This window comes from Astyanax mexicanus, chromosome 25, assembly GCF_023375975.1.
Source record: "Astyanax mexicanus isolate ESR-SI-001 chromosome 25, AstMex3_surface, whole genome shotgun sequence".
Taxonomy (NCBI): Eukaryota; Metazoa; Chordata; class Actinopteri; order Characiformes; family Acestrorhamphidae; genus Astyanax; species Astyanax mexicanus.
Genome location: NC_064432.1, coordinates 25,808,941 through 25,828,255, shown reverse-complemented (window position 1 = coordinate 25,828,255; position 19,315 = coordinate 25,808,941). Strand labels below are relative to the sequence as shown.

General features: G+C 38.9%; 1 protein-coding gene across 3 annotated transcripts in view; it reads left to right on the top strand.

Moving 5' to 3' along the window:
- LOC103033421 (spectrin beta chain, non-erythrocytic 1) overlaps positions 1-19,315 on the top strand; it is a 95,488-nt gene that overhangs the window by 19,841 nt on the left and 56,332 nt on the right. For 2 of the 3 annotated variants that reach the window (XM_049472152.1, XM_022682085.2), the window contains exon 2: positions 8,164-8,360. In XM_049472152.1, coding sequence (XP_049328109.1) covers positions 8,213-8,360 — 148 coding nt within the window. In that variant the 5' untranslated portion in view covers positions 8,164-8,212. Of the gene's footprint in view, positions 1-8,163; positions 8,361-15,535; positions 16,172-19,315 lie in introns of those variants that run through there. The other variant, XM_022682084.2, reaches the window with a different exon arrangement.

Here is a 19,315-nt window from a genome sequence, read left to right as displayed (position 1 = left end):
GCTGTTTTGAATGAATGGACATCTATGGTGGATTTTCCCTCTTGGGATGTGACGTCCACTGGAGGTTAGTCTAAACAATGACATGCTTTCAGTCTTTATCTGGAGTGTAGACCAATTGCTTCTTAGTTATTCTGGTTCCACCATAATTGGAGACGTTGGGGCATCCTGGGGACATCAGTGATGCACAAGTCCAAGTCTAGCTTTATTTAAAGCCAAATAATAATGTTTATATAGCAACATTTTGAATGCAGTGTTTGTGGCTCCAGTGTTGGATGCCACAGAGACCCCAGTGTTTGACCGTCCAGTGTTTGAGACTCCAGTGTTTGAGACTCCAGTGTTGGTGTCTTTAGTGTTTGATACCCCAGTGTTGGTGGTTCCAGTGTTTGAGACTCCAGTGTTGGTGGCTCCAGGGTTTAAGACCCCAGCGTTTGAGACCCCAGTGTTGGTGGCTCCAGGGTTTAAGACCCCAGCATTTGAGACCCCAGTGTTGGTGGCTCCAGTGTTTGAGACCCCAGTGTTGGTGGCTCCAGGGTTTGAGACCCCAGCGTTTAAGACCCCAGCATTTGTGCAGGGCACAGTTGGGTCTAATAAGAGCTGGTGGATTCTGCATGATCTCCAGAAGCAGGTTTGTGGACCACCAATGTAGCCTGAGACACGGCTGCGTATCTGAACTTCCACCACCTCGTTAGCTGCAGTAAACCCTGAGTTTAGTCTTTATTTGGTAAAGCGCAGGGTGTGGAGTGTTGGGTGCTGTTGATAGACGATGTTTTTGCTGCTGTAGAGTTTAGCTTGTTGTGCTGTGATGAGGTGGAAGTGGAGTTTGTGTAGTTTGGAGATGTTTTGGAGCGTTTGGCTCCTGCAGGAATTTAAACGTATTTAGAGAAAGCCGAGGGACTCGAGGGGTTTTAGTCTGTTACCTGAGCCAATGAAAACACAGAGCTTGTGAAGTGAGAGGGTTTACTCAGGCCTGAGAATGTTGGAAATGCAGTTCAGACTATGATTATGTGTCGTAATGTTTTCATAATCAAATTGTTTGCATTTCTTGGCAAAACGACAAAGAGTACTGTAGTCATGCAGCCGTCTGGCCTGCTGCAGAGTGTGGAGCTTTACCTGAGATTAGAAACGTCCTGGCTGTCTGACGCCAAACCTGATTGGACACGTGTTGACCTTACCTGTTCCACAGGTACAGGTACAGGTACAGGTACAGGTCATGTGAGGCCTGATGATATTATACAGTGATGAACATTTATTCTGCTTCAGAGTGTTTTTAGTTGCATTTTTAAACATTTCATTCTCTCTGTAGGGTTAGAAAGAATCTGTTGAACCAAAAAGAAAGACATAGACAGAGAGAGAGAGACACACACAGAGAGGGACAGAGAGAGAGACACACACAGAGAGGGACAGAGAGAGAAAGACATAGAGAGAGTGAGAGACAAAGAGACACAGACAGAGAGACATAGAGAGAGAGAAATGCGACAGAAACAGAGAGAAACAGAGAGACTGAGACTGAGAGAGAGAGAGACACAAAAAGAGACAGACAGAGAGACAGAAAGACAGAGAGGCAGAGAGAGAGAGAGACAGAGAGAGAGAGAGAGAGAAACACAGAGACATAGTGAGAGTCTTACTATTCATGAGACTGTCTGTCTGTTTGTCTAGCTACCAATCTGTCTGTCTTTTTTCTATCTGTCTGTCTGTCTGTCTGTTAAGCAACCTCAACATCCTTCTGGCTGTCAATCTGTCTATGTAGCTATCTAACTATGTTTGTCTGTCTGTCTGTCAGTCTAAAAGAGTATGATTGCACAGCTAAAGTTCCCACTGGTTGCTATGGTTTCCCAGGGCGTTGCTATGGTGTTCTTAAGGGTTTGCTAAATAGTTGTGGTCACTATTATATCCCAGGTGGTTGCTGTGGTGTTGCTGGTGGGTAGATAAGGTGTTTCTTTGATATAGCTGTTGTTAGGTAAAGGTGTTTCTAGGGGGTTGCTAAGGTGTTGCCATGTATTAAATATATATCTCTCTCTCAGTAATCTCTTCAGAATTTGGGTGAGGAAGAGCGTAGGAGATCGTAGTGAGGTTTAGTGGGGTGTTCTGATTGGTCGTTGCTATGGTTTTGCGGTGTTGCGTTGCTCTTTCTTTCTGGTTTCGTCCTCAATCTCTTCTTTCTCTGCACTGCAGCGTCACCCTCCGCCACCGCACCATCTATAAATACATCCCTCTCTCTCTCTTTTTCCCTCTCTCTCTCTAAACTTCTCTTTCTCTCTCTCTCTCTCTTTCTCTCTATACCCCTCTAACTCTCTCTCTGTCTCTGTATACCTCTATCTCTCTCTCTCTCTCTCTCTCTTGTTCCATCTCTCTCATATGCTCTCTCTCTACCTCTCCACCTCTCTCTTGCTCCCTTTCTCTCTCTATCCAGCTATCAGTTTTTCTATTTATCACTCTGTCTATATAGCTGTGTAAATTGGTAGATTTATTTATGTACCTGTCTGTGTGTATGCCTGTCTCTCTACTAGAGGCCGACCGATCGATCGGCCAGCCGATTTAATCGGCCGATTTTTGTTATTTTTTTATCAATCGGCATCGGCCGATTTTCTTATTTGGCCGCGCCGATTTTAATCCGGCACATCTGCGGGCAGCTACTTGGAACGCAGAGCAAGGTTTCAAGAGTGAGCAAGACTTTCAACGTAAGGCATCCATTTTTACAATCCAGTGTCCCAAAGTCTATATTTTCTCTCATGATTAGTAATCTGTGATGTTGCTTCATTTACTGAAAAAGAATAGAATTTCAACTGCATGTTGTAGCATTTCTCTCCAAACGAAACTATGCTTAGCGTTGATGGCAGGAGTGCATTTGGAATGCGCCCTGACTATGCAAGGCAAGCCCTATCTATAAGCTCTAGTATAAAATAACTGACGTCTCTTCTTCAGAAACGAAAATTTCAGAAAAATAACAAAAAATAACAAACGAAAATAAACCCAAAATGTTGACAAAAATATAATCTAACGAATTTCAAAAAAATAAAACGAAATTCTCCACACAACCAAAGAAAATTACTAAAACTTGTAATACTGAAAAAAGCGGAAAAACGCGTCTAACGGACTAACGGACCACGAGTGCCGCGCGCTCGGCACAACAACTCCCGCTGTACAACTCCGCTGTACAACAGCGCTTATAAATAAATTAAACACAAAAATGAGGGTATTCTATCAGTAATTTCAGTTCGTTTTAGTTAGTTTTATAAACACAAAATACAGTTCGAGATAGTTATGTTTTTCCTTTTAATTACCGTTTTTATTAGATTCAGTTAACACAAATGTTTTTCACTTTCAATTTTCGCTATTTCGTTCGCTTTAGTGAACAATAATAATTGGTTACTTAGCAACGTTGTAATTATCACACCAGAGCTTTATATAAAATAAAAATAGGAGCCTGATTTCGGGTCGGTCCTCAGGTCAGGTGGGATTCGGGCAGAGAATCTAAGCTCTAAAATAGAAAGCAGCACAAAAACCGGAGCAGCTAAAAAGAGCTTAACGTCCTTAATTCGGAACTTGGGTTGTCCACGGCAATCACTGAATTGATTAGAGCACGCAAATCGTCACAATTGTGCCTCACTTCACCACGCCAAACCACAGGCACAGCGGCCAGAAGCTCAAGTTCACCGGACAGAGGAGGGGTTAACCAGGGCAAAGCGAAATAAAAAAAAAAAGTTCATAGAGCTGCTAAAGTAACGTGCAGTAACGGGGTGTCGGAAATAGTAACGGCGTTATAGTTACAGTCATAGTAATTAGTTAGATTACTCGTTACTGAAAAAAAGTAACGGCGTTAGTAACGCCTTTAGTTTTAACGCCGTTACTCCCAACACTGTATATAAATAAGCTTTATTGTAAACGAATTAATAAAACAAATAGTTTCTAAAATAATGGAGTTAAAATAAAACATCTCTTTTTCCTTCACTACAAACAGACATTAAATCATGCCGCCTCCTGCTGTTCTGCTGTAAAACTCACCCGTTTAAAGCGGTTTGCGCTGTTAGATATTAAATGAAACGATGAGCAGAATTTTCTGTTTTGTCGGGTTCTACTTTAGAACCCCCTCCAGACTTTTCTGATAAAAGCTCATTTTATCCTGAACCTATAAAGTCCGCGCTCTTCAGCTTTCTCAACTCATTTTCCGCTCACGCACCGAACCTCCAGTACAGCTGATGAGACGCGTTTCTCTGGCTAAGGAGCTCATTTGAAGAAGAAAAAAAAAACAGATAAAGCTATATTTAAATTACAGCACCTGTCTGTTTTTGCATTATTTATAATTTTATTCTTAATTTAAACGTCACCCATTTTTGTAAAATAATAGCTGCAGCCCTAATGTGAACATTTTATAACATTGTCCTCCCATGTCCATTCGTTTTCAACTGCATGGAGTTGAAGAAGAAATTAGCTTTGCCGTTTTGGAGTAACTATCTAAAGTTGTCACATTATGGAAGTCTTCTTGCACTCTGTTAAACATATTAAAATGAATAATTAATAGACTAACAGACTGCAACAAGTCATACATTTGTTAATTAGTAGGCCCCTACAGTAAATTTTATATAATAGCCAACATAATATTTCTACTATAAACATGAATATATAGTGTATATAGAACATATGTTATATAATGAATAAAATAAAATGTTATGGATAATACAATCTAAATAAAATTAATATTTTTTTATTAACATATAGTGATATAGTAACATTAAAGTCACTATAAAATGCTAACCTTATTTTCAATAAATTGTGTGAAGTTTACAACTGTTGTGCCTCCTCTTACTAGTATGATTTTAAGCATGCCAAATAAATATAATACGATAGCATATCGGCCCTAAAAATCGGCAGGTCACATCGGTCATCGGCTGACTCTGACCACTAATGATCGGTATCGGCATCGGCCTTAGAAAAACCCATATCGGTCGGTCTCTACTCTCTACCTGATCTCACTGTCTGTTAGACCATGAAACAAATAGATAGTCTCCTTCATCTGTCTTTTTATTTGTCTATATGTCTTTCTGTGTTTCTGTCTAACTATTTGTCTGTGCAGTGGTTATTTATCTTTCTCTCAGTCTCTTTATCTGTCTCTCCTCTGTTCAATTGTTATTCTCTCTCTCTCTCTCTCTCTCTCTTCCTTTTTATATTTAACTCCTCCTTTATATTTATCATCATGCAGCTGTCCATTTGTCTGTTCTGTGCTCTGGCTCCACCCATTTCTGTGCTGTTGACCTTGTTGACCGTGTTACAGTAGTGCTACAGTAGTGTTACAGTAGTGTTAGTGTGTTACAGTAGTGTTAAAGTAGTGTTACAGTAGTGTTACTGTTGTGTTAAAGTAGTGTTACAGTAGTGTTACTGTTGTGTTACAGTAGTGTTAGTGTGTTACAGTAGTGTTAGTGTGTTACAGTAGTGTTACTGTTGTGTTACAGTAGTGTTACTGTTGTGTTAAAGTAGTGTTACAGTAGTGTTAGTGTGTTACAGTAGTGTTACTGTTGTGTTAAAGTAGTGTTACAGTAGTGTTACAGTAGTGTTAGTGTGTTACAGTAGTGTTACTGTTGTGTTACAGTAGTGTTACAGTAGTGTTACAGTAGTGTTAGGGTGTTACAGTAGTGTTACAGTGTAACAGTAGTGCTACAGTAGTGTTACAGTAGTGTTAGGGTGTTACAGTAGTGTTACAGTGTAACAGTAGTGTAACAGTAGTGTTACAGTAGTGTTACAGTAGTGTTACAGTAGTGTTAGTGTGTTACAGTAGTGTTACTGTTGTGTTACAGTAGTGTTACAGTAGTGTTACAGTAGTGTTAGGGTGTTACAGTAGTGTTACAGTAGTGTTACAGTAGTGTTAGGGTGTTACAGTAGTGTTACAGTGTAACAGTAGTGCTACAGTAGTGTTACAGTAGTGTTAGGGTGTTACAGTAGTGTTACTGTTGTGTTAAAGTAGTGTTACAGTAGTGTTACAGTAGTGTTAGGGTGTTACAGTAGTGTTACTGTTGTGTTACAGTAGTGTTACAGTAGTGTTACAGTAGTGTTAGGGTGTTACAGTAGTGTTACAGTGTAACAGTAGTGCTACAGTAGTGTTACGGTAGTGTTAGGGTGTTACAGTAGTGTTACAGTGTAACAGTAGTGCTACAGTAGTGTTACAGTAGTGTTAGGGTGTTACAGTAGTGTTACAGTGTAACAGTAGTGCTACAGTAGTGTTACGGTAGTGTTTCTGGTGATTTGTACGCCAGTGTTGTTTACTGGTAACCAGTACAGAGCAGCTGTGGGATCTCTGTGTTGTTGTTTGTGTGAGGGTGAAATCTCTGTGACCTGGGTATTGATTTCCCCTCGGGTAGATCTGTGTGTGTGTGAGTGCATGTGTTTATAGTGTGAGTGTATAGTAAGTGTATAGTTTGGGTGTGTATGTAGTGTTAGTATATAATATTAGTAAGTGTATATAGTGTTAGCGTATAGTGAGTGTGTATAGTGTGTGTGTATAGTGAGAGTGTATAGAGTGTTAGTGTATAGAGTAAGTGTATGGAATGTTAGGGAATTGGTGTATATTGTTAGTGAGTGTATAGAATGAGTGTATAGAGTGTACAGTATGAGTGTATAAAGTGTGAGTATATTGTGTTAGTGTATAAAGTTTGTGTATAGAGTGTGGCAGGTGTATGCGGTAGTGGCAGCAGCAGTGGCAGTATAGAGTGTGTGTATATAGTTAGTTTACAGAGTGTGGCGGGTGTATGCAGTAGTGGCAGCAAGCTGAATGCAGGTGTTGTGTTGTAGTAGCTCACTCTCTCTCACTCTCTCTCTCTCACCTCGCTCGCCCAGCACCAGTCCTTACTGATAAACTCATAAACCCACCCGGACCAGAGCCACTCTTTAATCTATAAACAGAGAATTCTGCCTATAGAATTCACACAGATTAATAATCCTGATCAGTGTGTTTATACAGTAATGGGCTCAGTGCCAGCAGAGCCGGGTGAGTAACAGTAGATGGAGCTAAAACTCAATTATCCCTTGGTTTGTTGTTGCTGTTGCTGTTCTCTTCCAATAGATGGCGCTTTAAAAGGCATCTCCACACAGTAAAAATGATGTACATATCTCATAATGAGTGTTTAAAGGTGTAATAAATAAGATTTGCATCGAAAAAAAGAGAGAACATTTTCCCAAAAATAAGTATAAAAGGATGTATAACAGATTTTTCATCAGGTAAAAATTTGGAATCATATACAAATAAAGTACAACATTGGAAAATACTATCATAAAAAAGCTTATTGATGTTTTAAACCTTATTTTAGAGTCACATACCGTGAAACAATGTTAAGATATCGTGTTACTCCAAAAAATAAATGCAATAAGCCATATTGTGTACATATAGTCATATTTAGGCCATTTCATGCCACTGATGTAATTATAGTAAAAAACACTTTTAGAATGAGTGTATAGTCTGGGTGTGTATATAGTGTTAGTGTATAGTGTTAGTGAGTGTATATAGTGTGAGTGTATATAGTTTGAGGTAATAGTGTTAGTGAGTGTATAGAGTTTAAATGTATAGTGTGAGAGTATAGTGTTAGTGAGTGTATAGAGTTAGTGTACAGTGAATATATAGCGTTAGTGAATGTATATTGTGAGTGTATAGAGTGTGTATTGTCGTCCCAAAAATAAATACAATAAGCCATATTGTGTACATATAGTCATATTTAGGCCATTTTATGCCACAGATGTAATTATAGTTAAAAAACACACTTTTAGAATGAGTGTAAAGTCTGGGTGTGTATATAGTGTTAGTGTATAGTGTTAGTGACTGTATATAGTGTGAGTGTATATAGTTTGAGGTAATAGTGTTAGTGGGTGTATAATGTTTGAGTGTATAGTGTGAGTAAATGTATAGAGTTAGTGTACAGTGAATATATAGCGTTATTGAGTGTATATAGTGAGTGTATAGAGTGTGTATAAAATAAAAAATAAATGCAGTAAAGGATATTGTGTACATATGCTCATATTAAGACCATTTTATGTCATTACTAATATTTACATCTTACAATTAAATGACAGTCGTAATTGTGGCTAAAATGTAGTTTTTTAAGTTTTTTTTTTATTTTAAAAATACATCGAGAGCATGAAAGCTTTCCTAACGCTGTTTTTCTGTATGTTCTGGTGTCTCAGGGTTGGATGTAAAGGACTGATGAGCAGGTATAAATTCTGAGGGCTGAAGATGACGTCAGTAGCCGCAGATTTCGATCACATGGAGATCCAGCAGCAGTTCACCTCCGACGTGAACAACCGCTGGGATGCAGACGAGTGGGACAACGAGAACAGCTCGGCTCGGCTGTTCGAACGCTCTCGCATCAAAGCTCTCGCAGGTAGGAGGAGTTTAATTACTGAATAATTAACCAATTAACTAAAACAGACCTATTACTGAACCCTGCTGTACTCCAGAACCTGCTTCTATTAAAACAGGCCTATTACTGAACCCTGCTGTTCACCAGAACCTGGTTCTGTTGTTGACGCCTGTTAAATGTTGTGTCCCTTGTAATTTTTGGAAAGATTATGGTATTTTGTAACTTTACTTATTAATTATTAATGTATTTATTTCTCAGAAAATAAAAACATGTAAACAGAGGAATAATACACATAGTAAATGAATAAAGAATAATAAGATACAGAAATTTTCCTTCTTATCTTAAAAAAAAAACAATAATAAGAAATGTATTGTTTAGCAGTGTTCAGGTGTTTCTATTTAGCCCTGCTTTAGATCACTGAATTAGTGGTTTCTGGAGAAAGACAGAATAATATGTTCTATTTAAATCTATGAACCAATCCCTCCATTCACACAGACTGATTAAATTCAGTTTTATAGTGATTAGACATGGTGTGTTGGTGTATTGAGGTCTGGTTTGGTGTTATTTGGGTCGGGTCGGTCCCTCAGGCGGTGCTGTTCTGACAGTACTGCTCCAGAAATAGATGCTAGTATTTGTTGGAATTAGCAGCTCAGAAATGTGTGTAAAATTGATCTGTAGTTAATGGTGATCTGGGCATCATGTGGTCTGATACTCGTCTCAGAACTGTGTCTCTGTTTAGCGGGTTACATGCAGCTCTGGAAAAAAATAAGACAGCACTTAAAAATGATGAGTTTCTTTGATTTTACCAAATTGAAAACCTCTGGAATATAATCAAGAGGAAGATGGATGATCACAAACCATCAAACCACCAAACTGAACTGCTTGAATTTTTACACCAGGAGTAAAGCAGCATAAAGTTATCCAAAAGCAGTGTGTAAGACTGGTGGAGGAGAACACGATGCCAAGATGCATGAAAAAAAAAAACTGTGATTAAAAACCAGGATTATTCCACCAAATATTGATTATTCCTGAACTCTTAAAACTTTATGAATATGAACTTGTTTTCTTTGCATTATTTGAGGTCTGAAAGCTCTGCATCTTTTTTGTTATTTCAGCCATTTCTCATTTTCTGTAAATAAATGCTCTAAATGAGAATATTTTTATTTGGAATTGAGGAGAAATGTTGTCTGTAGTTTATAGAATAAAACAACAATGTTCATTTTACTCAAACATAAACCTATAAATAGCAAAATCAGAGAAACTGATTTAGAAACTGAACTTCTCTTTTCATTTTTTTCCAGAGCTGTATTGTTATGTTAATCATTTTTATTTTATGTTTTATTTTGTTACACTATTATTATTTTATACAATAACATTTGGCAAGTTACTGTATACAAACCAGACAAGTGTTTGTTTCTACTGAGAGTATAAAGCTCATATTTATACTTTTTTTTTGCATGAAATTATATCAATTTTGTTTTTTTGTGTTGTTCCAATACACACTATGGAAATAACCATGTGTATAACAAAGCATATGTAATTGCAATTGTCTTCAAGGAGAAATACTTCATTTTAGGGGTGCTAACACTTTGAGACATGGCTGTGTGTATATACGGCTCAGTGGATAGTAGGCCAAAATACTCGAGTTCCATTCAGGAGCTAAATAATTCACATCTCGCTTAAATATGCAGGAGTTACTGAGGCTTCAGACCTCACCTCTGTCTTACTCCCACCGCCTCAGCCTTTCACTGCCATATGGCACAATATCATTCTCTGTTATACTGAGTTTAGACTGGTACTGTTCTCTACTGTGTCTGCTTATAGAATTAACTCTTTAATTCTATATTTTATAGTATTATTTTCAGTTTTTTTCTCTTTTATATACTGATTTAACTGCCTTGCCTTCCCTCTCTCACTCTCTCTAGGTGCCTCATTAGCATCTGCAGAGGTGGAAAGTAATGAATTACATTTACTCACATTACTGTAATTCTGTAATTTAGCTTGCCATCAGCTGCTGGAGCCCTGAGAGAGCACAATAGGTCGTACTCTTTCTGGGTGGGTACAGAGTAGATGGTGCTCTTTCCCTCATCACTCCTACACTCTAAAAAACAGAGGTACGATATGAGTACTTTTTTGTACTCGAAGGTACACTCTTTATAATTGTCCCCTCAAAGGTACAATATTGGTCTTTACAGGGTCAGATTTGTTCCCTCTGAAGTACAAAGTCATTTCTAACAGCAATAAGTACAAATTTGTACCATTTAACCAGCCAAAGGGTACATTCAGTATTCTGCATCACTGTACTAATGAACAGTATATATTTAAATTGCACTTTTTTTTTGAAAGCCAGACAATTTTGTATCATCAAGTTTTTGAGCCATATTTAGTTGATGATAATGTTTATAATCTTTATGATCTTTACTGCCACAAAAACCATGGGTACAAAAAAGGACTTTCACTGAAAGGTACTTTTTTGTGCCTCAATATAAGGTACAGCCCCAGCGACAAGCTTTGTACTCTTTTAAGTACAAATCTGTACTTATATTTCTTAGAGTGTAGGGTGATGTGGATCAGCACAAGGCTGTGTCTGTGAGCTGATGTATCAGAACCGAGTCGCTGCGTTTTCCTCCGAGCGTTAGCGCTGTGATGCTACTCGGCAATGATAAAACATCAGCAGCAGTTCAAAAAGAGGCGGAGTCTGACTTCACATGTATCGGAGGAGGTATTTGCTAGTCTTCACCCTCCTGGTGTTGGGGCATCACTAGTGATAGGGAGAGTGGTTTGGGTAATTGGCCTCGTGAATTGGGGAGAAAATGGGATAAAAATGATAAATAGTATAAAAAAATAAAAACACATTATCACATTAAAAGATAGCATGAACAGCTTAAAATCAACATAAGATTTGGTCAGAAGTTTGGACTTGGGAACCTTGTACCTGTGACTAGGGACTACTTTTCTTGGGATGTGTTAGTGTTACTGTTGCTGTTTTAACTCTTCATTAAAACATTTGTACCTTTTAAGAAATCCATTATCTGTGGTCATGTCTGAGTAGCGCCGGTTCGATCATTTCAGTCCTGCTGGGGTTCAGTTCTGGTAAGAAGGTCGCACTGGTCTCTGAGGAGAGCAGGTTCAGTGTGAAGGTTGGCGGCAGCGGACGAGACGCTTTTGGAAGTTATCGACACGTTCTACAGCTCCGGCTGAGGAGTGCTGAATAATTAATCACGGCCCCGCCCACAACCAGGCTCTGTTCTCCTGATCATCCACCTGCTGCCTCCTCGGTTACTGTCTGTCTGCTAATCATAAACACTTAAATATACTCATATAATAATCCCATCATAATCAGATTCCTCCAGTTTTCTGATTATTTAGATGTAAAGTCATATAAACAGTGAATGGAGTAAAATCTAAAAATTAGATTAGGGGTGTTGTTTCATCAGCACTCTTTAGGATGCCTAAAACAGACCCTGGTTTATTTCTCCATCAGCAGCCGGAGTCTGAGAGAGAGAGAGAGAGAGAGAGAGAGAGAGAGAGAAAGAGAGAGTACAGTAGGTTATGCTGCTTCTCCATCAGCAGCCGGAGTCAGAGAGAGAGAGAGAGAGAGAGAGTACAGTAGGTTATGCTGCTGTTTCTCCATCAGCAGCCAGAGTCTGAGAGAGAGAGAGAGAGAGAGAGAGAGAGAGTACAGTAGGTTATGCTGCTTCTCCATCAGCAGCCGGAGTCTGAGAGAGAGAGACAGAGAGAGAGAGAGAGAGAGAGTACAGTAGGTTATGCTGCTTCTCCATCAGCAGCCGGAGTCTGAGAGAGAGAGAGAGAGAGAGAGAGAGAGTACAGTAGGTTATGCTGCTTCTCCATCAGCAGCCAGAGTCCGAGAGAGAGAGAGAGTACAGTAGGTCATGCTGCTTCTCCATTTTCTCCAGTTGATTTATTTCTAAGGGGGAATCACCACACACTGATGGTGAGTGTTAGTCAGAAACTGTTGGACACGCCCAGTATGCAAATAGATTGTGACAGAAGCCAATAGAAAAGAAGCTGTTAATGGCAAAACAGTTATTATAAGTTGGTTTAAATGGTTCAAAGATCTCAGTTTGAATAGAACAGTATATGTGCTCACAAATCTGAGTTCAATTAACTCAAAATAGTTGAGTATTGTTTAGGAATCTCCAGTTTTCTGTAAAACAGACTTAATTTATTTGAGTTCATGAATGAATGAGCAGCTGTCTCAAAACCCTGTCCATGTACTGTGATTATAAATGTAGGAATGAATGTGATCACAGTTGTTTGAGTGATGTTTGAGAGATGTTTGAGGGATGTGTTTGAGGATGTTATTCTGTACATGCTGAGTGAAGAAGCGTGTAAAAGTGAAAGTATTCGGCCGGTGTAAATTCCCTTTCTGCCTGAAGTCAGATTCATTCACAGATGACGGCTTTGTTAAGTGAGCCAACTGTTTCCACAGCTCACGGTTTCAGTCACGCAGCGGCAGGAATGTTCAGATTCCTCTCCTCTCATTTCCTCCTCAGCAGCTCTGAACATGTGGAGAGAACACCAGCGTGGGCTGCATTACAAATTATATAAACATGTTTTAATACATCAGGTATCAGATGTTTTAAAACTGAAAAAGACCAAAAAATGCATATTACTGTCTCCATGTTTAAGTAAAATGAACATTGTTGTTTTATTCTATAAACTACAGACAACATTTCTCCCAAATTCCAAATAAAAATATTCCCATTTATTTACAGAAAATGAGAAATGGCTGAAATAACAAAAAAGATGCAGAGCTTTCAGACCTCAAATAATGCAAAGAAAACAAGTTCATATTCATAAAGTTTTAAGAGTTCAGAAATAATCAATATTTGGTGGAATAATCCTGGTTTTTAATCACAGTTTTTTTTCATGCATCTTGGCATCATGTTTTCCTCCACCAGTCTTACACACTGCTTTTGGATAACTTTATGCTGCTTTACTCCTGGTGTAAATTAATATTATCCTTCAAGCTACAGTATTAATATGTAGTTATTGCTTTCGTATTCAGAGTTTTAGAGAGTTTTATCTCCTTTTCTGAATAAATGATTCTGCACTCCATTTCTGGGCTCCTTTTTGGAATGAGAGGAACTTTTCTCAGAGCGTTGAATCAATTGGATAATTCCATTCCTTTTTTCTGAGTGAATAATTGCTGTTTGCTGTTTGTTTTTCTATTTTAATTTGATTATAACACTCAAACAGTGAGGAACAGCAGCAGGAGCTCTTCAGATAAAGTGTTTATGTCATGATTTTCAAGGCAGGACTACAGTCACTATAGACACTTTATGCTAAATGGCTAGCGTTAGCTAGGGTTATGCACAATGCACAATGAACTACAGCAGAATTGATATAGTATATTATTATATTATTTACTCTCTTTTTGTGTATTTATTGTTTTATAAATCTGTAAGAGCTTCCCATTAAACGCCAGTGAGTTGAGTCAGTGTGGGCAGACCACAGCCGGCACCAGTGTTTATATATACACTGCAGAATAAATACATACTGCAGACTGAACCAGCATGTATACGGACTGTTCCCCCCTCTCTCCGGTTGTTCTGGTGTTATGGATTTCCCTCAGGATGTGGGATTGGATATTTGAAGTTCATGTGTGGCCCCAGATTTATTTATGTTACTTTTTACTCTGAAGGGTGTGATTTGGACGGAAGAACGCAGAACCTGGATCAGAACCCGTATTGGAGTCGGGTTTCCAGTGTTCAGATCACCCAGAGCCTGGTGTGAAAATGAGAGCTGAGACGATTGAGAGCTTTTAGGAAAATAATCAGAGAATCGGAGCGTTTGATTGGGGGAAATGAGTTGGTGCACTTCTCCTCTCCTCGAGTCAAATCGACACCTATATATATATATAAAGTGTTAAACAAATCAGAATATGTTTTATATTTAATGTTTTCTCAGTCAGTTTTATGAGGTAGAGTCAGGCTTTCAGTTAACAGCTGTGCTGATCTCATCAAGAGTTAATTACTTGAATTTCAAACATTTCAAGAGTTTCCTCTGTTGCACAGGATAATATCGTCAGAGTTACCAGTTATCTGATTTATAGGTATTTATAGGTTTATGTTTGAGTAAAATGAACTTTGCTGTTTTATTCTATAAACTACAGACAACATTTCTCCCAAATTACAAATACAAATATTATCATTTAGAGCATTATTTACAGAAAATGTGAAATGGCTGAAATAACAAAAAAGATGCAGAGCTTTCAGACCTCAAATAATGCAAAGAAAACAAGTTCATATTCATAAAGTTTTAAGAGTTCAGAAATCAATATTTGGTGGAATAACCCTGTTTTTTGCATGTTCTCCTCCACCAGTCTTACACACTGCTTTTGGATAACTTTATGCTGCTTTACTCCTGGTGCAAAAATTCAAGCAGTTCAGTTTGGTGGTTTGATGGCTTGTGATCATTTATTTTCCTCTCGATTATAGAGGTTTTTAATTTGGTGAAATCAAAGAAACTCATCATTTTTTAAGTTTTCTTACATTCATTCTTTTATATACATTTGAATATCCACTGTAAAACTTACATAAGATACAAGTGCAATTAATTGAAGCTAATTTGGCTTTTTAATTTAATTTAACCTCATTTTCTTCAGTTTAGTCCTAAATTGACCTGATATACGGCTGAGTGCAGCTGAGGTGATCCTGTAGGCTGTAGGCTGCTTTGGTATCTAGAGATTCCTGGAAGATCTGAGATCTTTGCTGATTCCCTTGCTTTTGTTCGTCCTCTCCTCCATCCACTGCATTTCTGCTTGTCCCACACACTCGTCCTGCGTCCTGCAGAGGACAGGAGGGGTGCTTTCACTCAGCCACGGCGTGAAGGACGGGCTGCGGTTCTGTTAAATCCTGGTTCTGTCAACATCTAAACATCTCCTGCTGTCGGACTTCAAACCCGAGCTTTGTTTGGGCGAGGAGCTGCCGCTGCGCCCGGCGGCGGGGGACATCCTGCCTGGTCCTCCCCCCGGCCGTCCCTCCCTCCCTCCGAATGGTGCAGCCCACCCAGCCTTCTGCTCTGCGCTCCCTCCCACTCGTCCCTCTTTATGCAAATGAGATTCTGACATCACGGTAGCACTCGTGGGCTTTTATTGGCCGGCCGTGCGAATTCCGAGCCGGCGGCACCGCCCCCTTGCCTCCTCCGGGGGAAGGTTTGTGAAAGGTGTGCACTGTTTGTGCAATGCTCTTTCTGTCTCATTCTCTCTCGCGCACTCTCTCTCTCTCTTTCTCTCGCACGCGTGTGCACATTCATTCTCTCGTGTGCTTTGAAGGCTCAGAGCCTGAGGGCTGCTGGGTGAGCGGCAGGAGCAGCGGCAGCAGCAGTGGCAGCAGCGGCGGAGAAGGAGGAGGAGGAGGATGGGGGACCGGGGGTTTGAATAGGCTGGAGGGAAGGCAGGAGCAAAGAGGAAGGAAGGGTCATGCTGTCAAGCTGTTACTGAGCTTGCTTCTGCACCGGGACCTGCCACCAGGACCAGCCACCAGGACCACCAATCATTTTCCTAAGGTCTACTAAGGTTTTTCCCAAGAAAGAAACCCAGGAAACTTTCCCACTTCCACTGTTCCACTTTCCCTGCCCACCAATGGAGCTCCAGAGGGCTACCAGCATGCCTGGACCCCTGTCTCCTGGACCTTTATCTCCAGGACACGTTTCTCCCAGGCACATCTCTCCAGGACCTCTGTCCCCAGGTTTAGGACCCTCGTCTCCAGGTTCTGTCTCCGCTCCCTCCTCAAGTCCCGGGCCGAGCTACGGCGGGGCAGCCTTCAACTACAACCAGCTGGAGGGTCGATTTAAGCAACTGCAAGGTAAGCAAGTTTCTCTACGGGTTTGAATTTGAATTGACCGGCTTTAATCGAAAGTATCGAAGATCTATTGTAGTATTTGGAGCAGATTATGATGCTCTAACATCCCTTTTTTGTGTTTAATTCTAATATAGAATCTTTATTTTATTTACATTTCTAATGAATCAGTATCATTTGCCTTAGCGTACCGTGTGGAGCCCCTTAGGGTTCAGTTACAGGGTTACAAGTTAATGCTGAAAATGTCTTGTGGAGTCCCTCAGGGATCAGTTGTGGAGTTGTGGAGCCTAGGATTAACGGTTAAAATAAGAGAAACTTTATTATTAAACCCCTCAGGGCTCAATTGTAAGGTCTATTAAGTTGATGGTAGAAATGACAGAAATGCAGTTATATAAGGAATGAATGAGGAAGCGTTTGCTTCAGACTGTCTTGTGGAGTCCCTCAGGGTCCTATTATAGGCCCTGTTATGTTGATGTTAGAAATTACTTACATATAGTTTTTAGAGGAACTAATTAAACTGTCTGCTTTCATACAGACACTCTACTCAACTATGTTTCTCTATAAACTCTTAGATTTGTGATTCAGTTATTAGTTCTAATGCAGAAAGTGAGGCTCCAGTGATTTGCATTAACATTTCTTGTGGAGTCCCTCAAGGTTTAGTTGTAGGGCTTATAAATGTAGACTTGTTGGTGGAGCAGTTTATGACGCTTGTGTGCTTTTCCCACATTTATCTCTTTAATCCCTTCATCTACAGGCTTATTATTCAGTTATAAATACTAATGCTAATACTAATACTTGTGGAGTCCCTCATGGTTCAGTTGTAGGGCCCATTAAGTTGATGTTAAAAATGACCAAAATGAAGTTTTAAAAATGGCAAATTAACATGTCCTTACATATAGCTTATTTTCTTCTCTGTACTACAAAAAACTACATTTCTAAGCCAATAAATATTATTTTATTCTCTGTACTACACAGATCTAAGTCTAAGCAATTAAAGTTTAATACAAAAAAAAAATAAAAATAAAATTTTAAGGCAATAAATCCTCTTTTATTTTCTGCTAAGACTTTTTGTCTCTGCTTATTTTAGAATTAATGATCGTAATCATTCTCACTTAAAATTTTCACCTGCTATTTTAGGAGATACCTTTCTTTAAGCTCTTTAAAGTTTAATAAAAGTGTTCACGCTCACCTCTCTCGATTACACAAGCGAGATCTTCAGAGAACTCTCAGTTTAAAGGATCTTAAACTTACACTGCAAATACTAAATCTTAGCGAGAAATCTTAGTGAAATGTTCTAATTTTAAGAAAATAATTCTTATTTTCTTCTCTGATAATGTTTTTGTCTCACTAAGCATTGTGTAAGTGTTTTATTAGTGTATTATTTAGCTTATTTTAGGAATAATGATCTTAATCAGTCCTAAGTAGAATTTTCATCTTAGTGTTAGTAAATATATCTGAACTCAAAATATATGAAAGCACAAAGAGTCAGCAATCAAATTTAACACAAAACAATTGATTTTTGCTTGATATAACTTTTACTTCACTTATTTTGTGACATTTTTTAAAGACATCTTAACAAGAAAATCTTACTTTTTTGCTTAATATAAACATCTTTTTTACATATAATATACATTTGCAGTGTTATAGGCTTATGATTCATTTATAAATACTAATGGAAACCTTTTATTTTAGCATGTCTAGTGGGGTCCCCCAAGGTTCCATTGTAGGGCCTATTAAGTTGATGTTAAAAATTACCGAATTGTAGTATCAAGAGTGACAAATTGACATGTATCCTTACACACAAAGTTTAGGGGGTTAAACTACTTGTTTTATACAGTTTGGTGGTCCAATAAGTTCAAGTTAACTCTGCTAAAAGCTAAGTTTAGCTGGTTTCATGTGCTATTTTAAGAGATACCTCTCTTTAAAAGTTCTTTAAAGTTTAACGATGGTGTTAGTGCTCATCTATCTCGATTACACAGCGAGATCTTCAGAGAACTATCAGTTTAAAGGATCTCCTGCGCTCTGAAGGACCCAGTCCAGCAGCAGCTGTTGGCTGGTGTGCCGCGGGGGGAACTGAACCCGGACGCTGAGAGCGCTGGATCAGGAGGCTCGGCAGCGTATGAATTATTAATGAAGAGCAGGGGTTAGAAGAGGCTTTGCTGGCTCTGCGAATCTGTCGACACCAGTGTGGAGGATCTGCTGTGTCCTACAGGGCTCATTGTAGGAGTTAGCATGTGTACGCTAATGCTAACACCCTTCAGAGTGTTGGGTAGATAGCTGGTCTGGAGCGTCTGCTTTTGTTGTGTTCTGTTGTGGTGAATTTCACGGCTCGTCCCGCCCCCATACGACCCCCCCTCTTTTAGTTTGAAGCCCCCAATGGTAGCGTTCGGCTATTTTGATTGGCTGGCTGATGAAAACAATAACATTGCAAGACATGGGTGCCTCAAACCAGACTAGAATCTAGTTCTGATAACCTATTGTACCTTAAATTTGGTATTATTTATTATACTTGCCATTATACCCAAATCAAGCATAACATTATGACCAACTCCTTGTATTATATAATATTTACAGACTGTAGTCCTGTATCTGTTTCTCTACATAGGTCATTATTATTATACTACTTTCACCCTTGATGGTGAACTATTGGAGATGAATGGTGCGTGAAAAAATGTAAAAGTAGAAATATAGATTAATATACTAGTGCATCTCAAAAAAATTTGAATATCATTTTAAAAAGTATCTTTATTTCAGTAATTCAGTTGAAAATGTGAAACTGATATATTATATAGATGTATTAAAAACACAGAGTGATCTATTTTAAGCTTTTATTTCTTTTATTATTGAGGATTATTATGGCTTACAGCCAATGAAATCTCAGAAAATTTGAGTATTATATAAGACCAGTTGGTACTTTTGGCAGTATGGGCAGCGTGCCAAGTCCTGCTGGAAAATAAAATCCACATCTCCATAAAAGTCCACACTAGACCTCAAGCAGCTTGGACACAGTGGATCAACACCAGCAGATGACATGACTCTCCAAACCATCACTGATGGTTCCTTAGTGCACACTTTCTTTCATTTTTATCTCATTAAGTTCCTAAGTGACGTGTACTGAATAAAATGACAATAATAATTATTATCGCAATA